Source organism: Peromyscus californicus, unplaced genomic scaffold (assembly GCF_007827085.1).
Source record: "Peromyscus californicus insignis strain IS unplaced genomic scaffold, ASM782708v3 Scaffold_10__1_contigs__length_136768540, whole genome shotgun sequence".
NCBI lineage: Eukaryota > Metazoa > Chordata > Mammalia > Rodentia > Cricetidae > Peromyscus > Peromyscus californicus.
This window is the reverse complement of record NW_026294391.1, coordinates 29,959,792-29,973,489: the sequence shown is the minus strand read 5'-3', so window position 1 is coordinate 29,973,489 and position 13,698 is coordinate 29,959,792. Positions and strand designations below refer to the sequence as shown.

Sequence of the window (13,698 nt, the reverse complement as noted above, 5' to 3'; positions counted from 1 at the left end):
AACATATGTAGGGGTCAAAGGACAGCTTTGGGAAGGTGACTCTCTTGCTCCCCCATGTGAATCCTGACGATTGAACTGTGCTTGTCGAGCTTGGCAGCAGCAGGCACCATTGCCCACTGACCCATCTCAGCAGCCCTCTTTTTACTTGTTTCTGGTTTTTTTTTTTTTTTTTTTTTGATTTTTTGAGACAGGGTTTCTCTGTGTAGCTTTGCGCCTTTCCTGGAACTCACTTGGTAGCCCAGGCTGGCCTCGAATTCACAGAGATCCGCCTGGCTCTGCCTCCCGAGTGCTGGGATTAAAGGCGTGCGCCACCACCGCCCGGCTGTTTCTGTTTTAATATGGTCCATTTGCCCCTCAGACCTCGGTGGTTCATTTGCACCAGCTGCTCCTGGTGCTCCTTCAAGGGGTTTGCACAGCTACTTAAACTAAATCCTGACCGGAGGGTGAGCCCAAAGCTTCATGCATGCCTGTACTGCTGAGCTGCACTGGCAGGCCCTTACGAAACAGATCCGTAAAAGAGAAACACATTGCTTCACTTTTGAAAGGAATAGTAGGAATGACCTAGTTTTGATTAGATATGAGGGGTGAAACCCCACACGTATATAATATGTCTTCATCTGAACATGGCTTTGGATCAAAGTGATCATTTCTACTTTGTTTGTTGTTTGTTGTTTGTTTGGTTTGGTTTTTTGAGACAAGGTCTCTCTGTGTGGCAGCCCTGGCTGCCCTGGAACTCACTCTGTAGACCAGGCTGGCCTTGAACTCACAGAGGTCTGCCTGCCTCTCCCTCTGAATGCTGGACTTAAAGGCGTGGGCCACCACCACTGGGCTCTGTTTTTACTTTTAGACAGCGTTTCTAAGTGATGCAGAAAGCTCCATAAGGCTTAGCTTATTCTAAGATTAAGACAGCATGTCAGCTGCTGTTCTTCAGGTTGTTCTCATATTCTACTGCTTGCGTTGGGATGGTGTGACTTAAACACTGTCTCATTCTGAATTTCCTTAGCCCACAATGAAGATTTTTAAACAATAAATTTATATATACATATGACACACCTGTCACTAGCTTTATCCTTTTAGTGTGAGTGGAGGTGCAAATATATGTTGCTGAATGTTGTCTCCTCAACAGCTTGTTTTCATGGATTCTTTTCCTTGGTTGTCCAATTACAGAAAGCCAAGATGAACTTGACCAGTATATCAACCACCTTCTTCAAAGCACATCCTTGAAGTGCTACCTGCCTCCTCTTTGTAAGAAGTCAGAAGACAGACATGTTTTCAGCGCTGTCCACTCCACTCGGGACATACTTTCTGTGATGGCCAAAGCGAAGGGTTTGGAAACTCCATGTATGTTATTAAGCTCTTCTGCCCATTAAGATACATTCTTTTATCAAAGTAATGTGTTAATATAATTTAAGTTGATCCTAAAAGACAAGATGTGCCCTCCTCCCCCAACCTTCTACTTCGATATGACCACTTTCAGCTCTTCTAGATGTTACTTCTGGCATTCCCATATTTCTGAAATAATGTGTTTACTTCTGTCTTTTGAGGTATCAATTTAGCCTATAATATTCTAGTGTGTGGATCAAGATTTAGCTGTCTTAAATTACCTCTCCTCTACTTTGTTCCCTAGCCTACAAAGGGAATTGTCTAAAACTTTAGTTAAAGCAGTCTTCACACTTTATGGTGCATATACAGATAGTATTCTTAACTGAACAGCATAGTGTACTATGATTACGTTCCTATTTTTACTTTCTGCTTTTCCTGAAATGAACATTGTCCTTTTCGCTTGCTTTTCTTCTTTCTAAGTCTTCCAGTATCCTCATAATAAAATTTCCACAAGGCGAGTCACATTAGTGAATCTCTTGAGTCTATTTCTTTGAGTCTGCAAAAAGTCTCCCCCTTTCTGGGCCAGCTGTGCTGTAGGCCTGCTCCCTTGACTTGCTTTCTGGGTTAGTTCCTGTTTTCTGTACCTCAATTTGTCCTCTTTCTTAGTGCTATTATTTTGGTTGAAGACATCCAGTAGCCTTCTTAGAAACAACAGGTACTGGGTAACATTGAGCCTTTACGGGTCTGAAAATGCTTGCAAATGTCTTATACCCATTTGACAGTTTGACTAGGTGTAGAATCTAGATTAAAAATACATTTTTCTTCAGATTTTTAAAAGCATCACTTCATAGCATTAGTTTGTGTATATGTGTATTTGTGTGCGTGTGCGTGTGTGTGTCTGTATATGTGAGAAGGCTGATATTCAAACCTTGGGTGTTCCTCAACAAGGATGCTTGTTACCTTGTTATATTTACTTTGTTTTGTGTTTTTGAGACAGTCTCTCACTGGCCTGGGGCTCCCTGGTTAGGCTAGACTGGCTAGTTAGCAAGTCTTAGGGATCTTTCTTGTCTCTACCTCTAAAATATTGGAATTCCAGTGCATGTAGCCATGTCCAGCTTTTAATGTAGGTATGGAAACTCAGGTCCTCAGACTTGCGTGACAAGTACTTTTCTGATGGAGCATGCTTCAGTCCCTTGTCAGTATCAGCCTCAGATTTGGAATCCACAGCCTGCACATAAATGAAGGAGAACCATAGAATATGTTACATAAATATAGACAAGAAGATTCTCTCTGGGTAAGATGTTTGCTTTCTGATATGTTCTCACTTGACTTTTCCAAGATTTTGCCTTGAGCATACAGTTAGTTTTTTGATGAGTTCTTTATTGGCCACATTTAGTTTTAGTTACATTTTTTTAAAATTTATGCTATGTGGGTGTGAGCACACATGTCGAGGTCAGAGGGCAGCTTGTAGGGATTGGTTCTCCTTCTGTCATGTGGGTTCCCAGGATTGAGCTCAGCTTATGTGGCTTGGCAGTAAGCACCTTTATTCACTGAGTCATCTCACTGGCCTATGTATGATTAATTTTGTAAGTAGAGAAAAGTAAGCAAATAATTAAACATAAATCACACCTTTTAGTCACCACATTTTTTAATCATTTATTTTTGAAGTTCTAATATAATTATATCATTTCCCCCTTCCTATTCCTCCCTCCAAACCGTCCTATATATCCCTCCTTGCTCTCTTTGAAATCATGACCTCATTTTTAATTAATTGTTTTTATATGCATATATGTACATGTCCCAGAAAGCAAGACCCTCAGCTCCATTAACATTTCCAATTAGTCCCTTCCCTACTCCCAGGCAATCAGTCTTTCTGTCTCTATATTTTGTTCATTTTGAATATATAGAACAAGCTGATACATACCATATATAGGTTTTCATGATTGGCTTCTTATATATACATATAAATTTCTGAATATAACTTGCTCAATCTGTACAATGTTACTTGTATGTATGTTTTTAGGGCCAACTGTTTGATATTGGAAAACCAATTGGTATATTCTTTCCTGGAGAAGACTTTTCTGTAGCTCTCAACATTCTTTAGTTGACTATAGGGTTTGTTTTTGTTTGTTTCTTTCTTTCTTTCTGTGTGTGTGTGTGTTTGTGACTGAGACTTCATGATCTTTCTCCTATCTACTTTCATTGTGAAATATTAGAATGAAGATGTGTTACATTCACTTATGCTGTGGAACATTTGTTAATGATACAAAGATGTGTTGCATTATTTTATGTTGCATTTGTTTAACTCTGCGAAGCTGTGTTACTTTGCCTGTCTAAAATACCTGATGGTCTAATAAAGAACTGAACGGCCAATAGCAAGGCAGAAGAAAGGATAGGAGGGGCTTCCAGGCAGAGAGAATAAATAGGAGAAATCTAGGAAGAGAAGATCGAGGAGGACATCAGGGCCAGCCACCTAGCTACATAGCAAGCCACAGAGTAAGAAGTAAAGAAAGGTATATAGAATAGAGAAAGATAAAAGCCCAGAGGCAAAAGGTAGATAGGATAATTATGTTAAGAAAAGCTGGCTAGAAACAAACCAAGCTAAGGCTGGGCGTTCATAAGAAAGAATAAGTCTCCATGTATGTAATTAATCGAGAGATGGGTGGTGGGTCCCCCAAAGAGTAAAATTAAAAAAAAAAAACATATTTTGGCATGTCTGTTGTTGTTGTCTTTGTTCATCTCGTGTTTAGGTAGTCCTGTTAGTAAGACTGTGTGTGTGTAGCTTCTGACATTACTAAGAGACAGTCTTAATATTTTAGGATTTATAATGCATTGCTACAGGATCATCTGGCTTTCAAAGTTTTCTTAGATAAACAATTTAAGCTTTTATGTCTCTCATCCTTACATATGTTACACCTCTTTTGTGAGTTTCTTTTCTGAATTTGGTAACAAAGAAAACTATAACTAGCTAGTCTTCAACCCCATCAAAGACCCAAGAAGGATATAATATTACCTGAGTAAACAGGAAGTGCAGAGCAAGAAACTTCTAAAACTATAGAAATGACAGAAACATTTGGTTGCCTAGACAGTCACCCAAAGTTCCTCTGCAATGTTGGGTCATCCATCTTTGGCCTAAAGGCCTAGAATATCTGACAGACTTTTCTGTGAAGCAGGAATTTCAAAGGACTGTCCCACCTTGTCTTGGCAAAGGTCAACAGTCACCTTCTTTTTTGTGTTGCTTGTCCAATTTGGACAGCATACTGTCAGCAGTCGAGGCAAGGTCAGTTTTTTGCCCAGGAGCTAGCTTTGTTACAATGAAAGCAGACTTCATATGGTGGTTCTTTGATGCCCATCATCCTTTTTGAAGTAAATTGGTGCTACCAGGAGCAGACATGTCTCACTATCATGAAAAGCTTTATGTTATTGAAACATCTTAAATGCTATAATCTGTAGGTCTCTGAAGTGTTTGAAGACCACCTGTCTATCTAAAATATTATCTCTGTTTAACCTTGAAAACATACCTAACATGACTACAAGTTTGATTATTATAGATGATTATTAACCTGGATTTCTTAATTATACATTATATTTTTAAATGAGCTGTATTAGTACAATGCCTTAAATAAGAGTAGAAACATATATACAGTATGTTAAAACAAAAATAACCTTAAATTTGTATCAATATACGAAAATACACATCAATGTAAAATATTTAAGACTAGCAGTTGCTTTTTAGTTTAAAAGTAGATTCAACAATCTACCCTTTTTCCTGTCATTTCTATACAATATCCCCTTTTTTCTTTTCAGAGTAACATCCCTGAAACTAATCTCCTTTGCTTAGTTTTCCTCCCTAACTATGACCAATAACAATTTCCACCCCCTGCCCCAAACAATGACAAACATCCATAATCCACCGAATGACCAAAAACCACCCACCCCAACTCTTGGGACTGTGGCATCATTGTTTTCTAGACTGCTTCTTGTTATCTGGGGATGATAACATCCTTAGGGAACCCTGAGAAAATTGGGACTGTGGTCAAGTCCTGGGGGAGCTAACTGTATTATTTTTTGTTTAGTCTCTGTGTGATGGGAAAGTGTATCTGAAAGTCTTGACTGGATAGTTTGTGAGGATCATCTCAGCTCGCAGCTTTGAAGTTGCTCTGGATGCAGAATTTTGAGGAAACTGCAACAGAAGCATTCTGAGAGGCTGGATCACCTGGGCTACTTGTTTTTATTGATGTCTGGTTCTTTTTTTGAAAACACACAACCTTTTAAAGGTAACATAAATATCTGTATTAACACAAGTATGGAATGTGGTGTGCACAAGTCAACTAAAGGTGATTTTTTGTTCTATGTTTGAGCAGATAAAAAGCATCTTTTAACTTTGGACTGTATAACCAAACCTCTACCCATGCCATGTGAAAGGAAAGCATGTAATAATAAGTCATGAGGATTCTGTAGCCAACAAGATTTATCATGTCTCATCCAGTCTCACAGCTGTTCCCATGTTGAGGGATCAGCATTTATGTTACCTGTCCTATAGTCTTTCTTGGCTTTTTTTTGCTTCATGTCTGTAGCCAAGATTTTCAGGTCTCCCCCAATCAAATCTGATTTTCATTAATTTTGAAGGAATCCTTAGCTTTTCATTTCCTGTGGAAACAAAAGCATAACATCTTCCAATGCAACACATTTTCTGACCTTCAGTCTGAAGTTAAGACATTCTTTTTTTTTTTTTTTTTTTTTTTTTTGGTTTTTCGAGACAGGGTTTCTCTGTGTAGTTTTGCGCCTTTCCTGGAACTCACTTGGTAGCCCAGGCTGGCCTTGAACTCACAGAGATCCGCCTGGCTCTGCCTCCTGAGTGCTGGGATTAAAGGCGTGCGCCACCACCGCCCGACGACATTCTTAAAATATATAGATTGGTTTAATTTAGCATTTTCCATAATTCAGTGTCTCTCAGCAGCTATTGTTTTCTGTTCATTGGCATTTAAAAAATTCAAAGTCAGCAAAACACCATACAGGATCCAGACACCCTGTGTATTTCCCATTGTTTTTTTTTAAATTTTGTGTGCATTGGTGTTTTGCCTACATGTACGTCTGTGTAAGGGTATCAGATTTTGGGGTTACAGACAGTTGTAAGCTGCCATGTGGGTGCTGGGAATTGAACCTGGGTCCTTTGGAAGAACAGCCAGTGCTCTTAACCACTGAGCCATCTCTCTAGCCTCTGTATTTCCCATCTTTATGTGACTTTTTTTTATATTTCTTTACTCTGTCTTTAAAGGCTTTATTTTATTATTTTGAAACTATTTGGTTTTCTATGACTGTCTATACCCAATTTTTTTAGCATCTAGCACATTTTTAAGCATACTCTACCTGTTCAGCAGTTTTCTTGGTCTGGACCTGGCTTTACTGTGTGCCTGCAGCGTTCTCTGACCACAGGAGATAAACCTTGTAATGGTACACTGTGTGGCCTGTAATAATAAGTCATGAGGATTCTATAGCAAACAAGATTTATCCAGTCTCAGGGCTGTTGCCATGTCGATGGATCAGCATATATGTCACCTATCATGTATAACCAAACTTCTATCCATGTCATATAAAAGGATGACATGTAATAATAAATGGCACATGACACACTGGTAGCTGACTCTGCCCCCTCAGTTCTGTGAGAGCCTAGTCTTAAGATGGCTGCTGCAGAGCCACATTTACCTGTCCCAGCTCTGGGAAGCTGCTATATCCATGTTGCAGCAGGTGTTTCTATCTAGTCTCCTGCTCCAGTAGTGCACAGGCTACTCGAGCTCAGCTGTATTAAAGGGGCCATGCCTACCCAAGAGACCACTTTCTCAGGCCCTATGTGGATATTCAAGCCACATGTTGGACACCATATGAAGCATTTATCTAATTATTCTTTATCAGTAAAAACTCTGGAGTGAGATATCAGAGTAAGAACCTGAATGATCAGAGAAGTGGCAGAGAAGCAACCAGTGACTTCCCCTTTCTCTCCTTCCTTGATCCAAAAAGGCCAAGAATCTTTCTAAGCCCCACCCTACTACTTCCTGTATCTCTATATGTCCTTGGTCCTCCAAAACTTCTAGGACTAATTTGGTCAGCTGGTAGCTAGCTCTGATCTCTGATTCAAAGTAAACTTTACTGATAGCCTCAGGAGTGTCAGAGTATGATCAAACTATCCCACAACATTGTAACTTGTGTTTTTTCTATGATATGCTATGGTGATTTTCTTTTCTGGTCTTTTCTATTTGGTGTTCTATGTGCTTCTTATACATGCTTGGGTATGCCTTTCCTTTGGGGAAGTTTTCTTCTGTGACCTTCTTGAAAATCTGATCTGTGCCATTGACTTTGGATTCTTCTCCCTCAGCTATGCCCATAATTCAAAGATTGGTCTTTTCATGGTATCCCACACTTCCTATATTTTCCCCTTACTTTGTGTGTGTTAATTTTTTAATTCATATTTTTCCCTTCCTTTGTGTGTGTTAATTTTTTTTTAATTCATGTTCCTTTTTATTTGGTCTGTAGGCTCTACTTTGTCTTTGAGTCCTGATATTCTATCTTCTGTTTGTTCATTCTACCTGTAAGGCTTCCCTTTGAGTTTTCTAGTTAAATTATTGGCGTCTCCAATTCCATCTTCATTTCAGCTTGAGCCCCCCTCAGTGTTTCGTCTTCTTTCTGAATTCCATTCTCAAGTCCTGGATTGTTGGCACCATTTCCACCAGCTTTTATGTTTGTGTTTTCTTGGGCCTTAATCAGACATTTATTCTTCTTAAGCTCTTTCTATTTCATTTCATTGAGCTGTTTCTTTGTGTTTTCTTCAAACTCCTTGATTGAAGTTTATGGTTCTTTTAAATTCTGTGTACTGGGGTGCACCTAGGTAACTCTCCTCCAAAATTCCTATAGGACTTGTAAGCTTGAGAAAGAAGGTACTGGCTTGACCCTCTGTGTCTGTGTGTGTGTGTGTGTGTGTGTGTGTGTGTGTGTGTGTGTGTGTGTGTGTGTGAGAGAGAGAGAGAGAGAGAGAGAGAGAGAGAGAGAGAGAGAGAGAGTTCTTTTGTTAGTTCTAAGTCTGATATGGATAGAACAGCTTGGGACAGAAAAAAAGGATGTGTGGTTGTGATGGGCCTAGAGGTTGGAAATGGCTTGGGTGGAATGAAGTCAGATAGATAAAATATACTGCCCTGGCATATAGGATGCACTTCCTGGCCCAACCTTGGAGTATGGATGTAGATCTAGCTCGGTGGAAAGGTTGGATATGGCATGGGAGTGGCCTTTGGGTTGGGAGGTAGGCAAGGTCCATCCTGGTGGAAACCTAGAGATCGAATGTGGTGCAGGCTGAGGTGGCCAGGCTAGGCTGGAGCACTGGATGTGAGACCTGAGCTAGGTCTGGTGGGGTGAGAAAGGTAGGTGAATGAGGGAGAGGCTCACCAGGCTAGACCCTGGAGAAAGATAGGGGAGATCTGGCTATGTTGATTTTTAATCTTTCAAATATTAGCTGGCTTTGAAAAGTTTTAAGATCTTCTGGTCACCGGTTCTGAAATTTTAATTGTATGTCTTGACCTGGGAATGTTTTCATCCATTGTATTGGGTACTTAGTGGGCCTTCTGATCTGAAAATTCATATATATAAAAAAAATAAATAAAATAAAATAAGAGCTATAAAAAAATTCATGATTTTCAATCCTGTAAAGTTTTTCTAAAAACTTTGAGTCATTTTCTTCCTCATATTATTCCTGTTCTTTTTTCATATATTTATTTATTAACTTCTTGGAGATATTTTTATCATTTCTGTTCTGTTTTCCATATTTCTGATCTGTTCTGAGTACAATTAGCTCAACTTTTTGTCCTTCCCTTAATGGATTTTTTTCATTTTTGCTATTGTTTTAATTTTCATTCCCCAAATTCCATCTGTTCTTGTTTCATACATGTAATATAATGTGTTATGATTCTAAAAACATTAGAGACAGGGCTTTTTATCTTCATGTTTGCACTTTGTTCTCCCTAATGGTTTCCATTTCCAGGGCACCTTTTCCTTTTAGTAAAGGTTCCACTTCTCACTTTAGAGGTCCTCCTGCAGTACAGGGTGGAACTTGTGGCCTTGGGCCTGTGAGATGTAGGCTGATTCTTCAGAGGTACTCTACTGTCTCCCGTTCTACTGTTCTCTTTCTGGAAGGGGAAAGAACTGTTCTTGTGGATCCCTGATCTGTCTCTCTAAGGAATGAACACCAGCCTTCAAATGTATTAATCAGTCTGTGCCCAGGCTTCCTCCCTCATTCACTCTGCAGTCTTCTGTCCTCCTGAAAGAGAGAAAACATCTAGGGAGCTCACTACATCTCACACACTGTCTCTTCAGTCTTCTTTGTTTTTATTCCCTTGGGCTCCACACCAGTTCCAGAAGTAAGCAGGACAGCAAATTCCTGAGACTTCAGAGGATTCTCTTAAGGCAGATCTGACTGGTTCGTTGATTCCCCATTGTATTCTTGGAGTTTGCTGGCCCTGTGTTTTCTTTTTCCTATTTTTAAAGTTTTTATTTATTCTCTCATATATTACATCCCAACCAGTTTCCCCTCCCTCCACTCCTCCCAGCTCCTCCCACCTCCCCTCTCCCCCAGATCCACTCCATTTCCCTTCAGAAAAAGGCAGGCCTCCCAGGGATATCAACTGAATACAGACGGCATAGCAAGTTGCAGTAGGACTAGGCACACATATCCTCATATCAAGGCTGGATGAGGCAACCCAGTAGGAGGAAAAGGGTCCCAAGAGCAGGGAAAAGTGTCAGAGACAGCCCCCGCTGCCACTGTTAGGAGTCTCACAAGAACACCAAGCTACCACCACCCTAGCATATATGCAGGTCCTGTGTTTTCTAAATCACTTATCTTTCAACCTTTGTCTTTCCTATTCCTGAAAAATGCTTCTATTATCTTCTTTCCTGTTTTTAACCTGTTCTTGAAGATTTGTCTTTTTGTTTGGTTTTAGTTAGGTGCTTTTATTTTGTTTAATGGTTGTTTTGGTTTTTTGGTGACAGTGTCTTGTTGTATCGTACAGGCTGGCCATGAACTCAACTATATAGTCCAAGCTGACTTTAAACTTGTAGTCCTCCTGCAGAGTGCTGGGATTACAGATGTGAACCACTTTAGCTTGCTTTATGAATCCCTTTTAAATATGCATTAGTGAGGGAGCTAGAAAGATGGCTCAGTGGTTAAAGGGCTTGCTGAACAAGCACGAGGATCTGAGTTCATGTGCCCAGCACCCATGTAAAATCCAGGCATAGCAATGAGCATCTATAACTCCAGCACTTCAGCTGTGGTGGTGGGAATGGGGAGTGGGGGGTGGGTGGCAAATCGCTGGGGCTGAATGAGTGAACTACAGGTTCAGTGAAGAGACCCTATCTCAAAAAATAATGTGGAAAGAAATTGAGGAAGACACTTAACTGTAGACAAATTTCTAAATGGTCTTATTAAATAAAAAACACAGCCAGTATAGGGGTGAAAGCCTTAGAGAGATCAGGGAAATAGGGAAAGCCACCAGCCAAACTTACCTCACTGCTGTGGATGATTGATAAATAAAGTGCTGATTGGCCAGTAGCCAGGCAGGAAGTATAGGCGGGACAAGGAGAGAGGAGAATTCTGGGAAGTGGAAGGCTGAGGTAGAGAGACACTGCCAGCTGCCATGATGAGAAGCAGATGTTAAGATACTGGTAAGCCATGAGCCACGTGGCAACTTATAGATAAATAGAAATGGGTTAATTTAAGATATGAGAACAGTTAGCAAGAAGCCTGCCATGGCCATACAGTTTATAAGTAATATAAGTCTCTGTGTGTTTACTTGGTTGGGTCTGAGCAGCTGCGGGACTGGTGGGTGAGAGAGAATTGTCCTGACCATGGGCCAGGCAAGACCAGGAAAACTCTTGCAACACCTCACCAACTCTGCAGCTTCCAAATGTGAGTTACATCCTGTCTACTCACATTTATATGCCTTTTGTGTTCTGTTCTCTCATTGGCTCTCTTAGCCCAGCCACATCACTTCCTCTTCCTGTACAGCTCTGTCACTTTCTATCTGTCTGTACAGACCTACAGGCCTCTACGGTTGATACTGGAATTAAAGGCGTGTGTCACCACCCTTGGCTCTGTTCCCTAGTGTGGCCTTGAACACACAGAGATCCTGCCTGCTGAGTGATAGGATTAAGGGCGTGTGCTACCACTGCCTAACTTCTTTGTTTACTTAAAATGGCTTGATGTTCCCTCTGATCTCCAGGCAATCTTTATTTATTAAAGCACAAATAAAATATCACCACATTTCAGCACAAATAAACTATCACCAGACTTAACACAAAGCCCTGGCTTCCCCATGTGTGTGTGCACACATAAAATAGACATGAGCTACTTGTTAATTTTCTGAGTTGTGATATAGCCTGGAAAACAGAGACATTTTACTGAATGACTACAAATAATAAAAGCATCCAGAGATGATAAAAAGTAAAATTGAGAACAGCCAGCAATGCTAGAGTGAACCTGAGCAGGAAACCCAGACACCTCAATCATAAAACCCTGTGACCTTGAGCAAATGTTCCACCTTCTCTAGGTCCTAGTTTCCTCATCTGGAAAATAAAAGAGATGAGTGAGGGGCTGGAGAGATGGCTCAGAGGTTAAGAGCACTGGCTGCTCTTCCAGAGGTCCTGAGTTCAATTCCCAACAACCACATGGTGGCTCACAACCATCTATAATGAGATCTGATGCCCGCTTCTGGCATAAAGTCGTAGGTCCTGAGTTCAATTCCCAACAACCACATGATGTCTCACAACCATCTGTAATTAGATCTGACACCCTCTTCTGGCATAAATTTGTACATGCAGATAGAGCACTCATACATAAAAAATGAATGAATGAATAAATAAATAAATGAAATGAAATGAAAGCTAGATATGGTGACAGAAGCCTTTAAAAAGAGAGAGAGAGGAGTGGAGTCAAGCATCACCTCTTTTATATCTGTTTGCAGTCCTGAAATGCCCTGTACCTACCAAAAGGGCTTTGTCAATGTTCTTCCTCACAAGAGCCTTCTTCATTATTTTCTTTTCCAGTTTTTCCAATGGTTTTGCCAACTAAAGTTCTGAGTGGACACCGGAAGTCACTGAATCTTGTTGACTCCCCTCAGCCACTCCTAAAGAAGGTAAAGTATTTTGAATTGTTTTGTTTTAATGTAAGACTTGATAATACTGGCTTAATCCCAAGAACTGTCTCAAATGGTGGCACTTAAAGAGCATATTTCTTTATATCCAAAGTTTCACAGTTGAGACGTTGTATATGTTGATGTGAATCCAGACACTTAGTTGTCTGGAATGCAGTTGGCATCATTGCATGCTCTGAGTTTGGTGCATACCTGTGTGTTTTGCCTGGAGGAAGAGGTGTCTTACTGCCTCTCTGCCTGCTTAGCAGAACACAGGCAGTAAGAGAAGAAATACACTCAACTGCCTTCCTTTCCTCATCTGAGCCAGCTAGAGCTCAGAACAGAGTATGGGACTTTAGTGCTGTATTACTCAGACCCTTAGGTTTGCTTTCTTAAGACAGAGTTTCAGGTTTGGACCCAGGCTGGCCTTGAATTCCCCCTCCTCCTGCATTGGCCTGCCAAGGACTTATTATAAACATGCACCACCACTTCTGGTTTCTTCATACTCTTAATGTAATGAGATTCCGCACAAACATGAAATCTCACGGTGTTGGTCCTTTTTACTATTTTATTCAGACAGCTTTCCTGATTTTACCCATATGAATCAAAATATCCAATTCTGCCTATTGGAGAATATTTTAATCTAACTTCATTTTTAAGGTAGTTTTAAACATGCACTTTATGTTGTTTTACATTCTAAAAATATTTCATTGAAAGCTGGGTGTGATAGCATGTGATTGTAATTCCAACACCATGAAGGCAGAGGCAGAAGACTGCAATTTTTCAGTCTTTTTGAGTTGCATAGAAGGTTCTAGGGAAGCCTGGGCTGCATGATGAGACCTTATTGAAGAAAACAAACATTTTATTAAAGTATAACATACAGACAGAAAAGTGCATTCACGAGTAGAATGCAGTGAATTGCCACTGAGTCCATATGCGTTGTCATTGGCCACTTTCTGTGCCTCCTCCTAGTTACCCCCATCCCATAGTCCAAAGATCACTGCTGGGGCCTGGTGCTGTGACTCAGTGGTAGACTATTTGTCATGCAAGGTCCTGGGTTCCATTCCTAGTACATGGTGGGGAGAGGCACGGCTGTCATGATCTGTAACAGTAGGCGTTGGTTTTGTCTAGTTTTGAACTTTGCATAAATAAAACTTATATATGTTTTAACCTGTTCAGTCTAGTTCCTTGCAAATGTTGACTGACA

The 13,698-nt window shown here is 40.4% G+C and overlaps 1 protein-coding gene across 7 annotated transcripts in view; it reads left to right on the top strand.

Moving 5' to 3' along the window:
• The window catches only part of Phka2 (phosphorylase kinase regulatory subunit alpha 2), an 89,910-nt gene that overhangs the window by 56,074 nt on the left and 20,138 nt on the right, over window positions 1-13,698 (top strand). For all 7 annotated transcript variants that reach the window (XR_008215074.1, XM_052724253.1, XM_052724087.1 and 4 more), the window contains 2 exons: window positions 1,168-1,341; window positions 12,406-12,494. Coding sequence is in view for 6 of the 7 variants with exons in the window: in XM_052724253.1 (XP_052580213.1) it covers window positions 1,168-1,341; window positions 12,406-12,494 (263 nt within the window). In the remaining variant the exon portion in view is untranslated. The remainder of the gene's footprint in view (window positions 1-1,167; window positions 1,342-12,405; window positions 12,495-13,698) is intronic.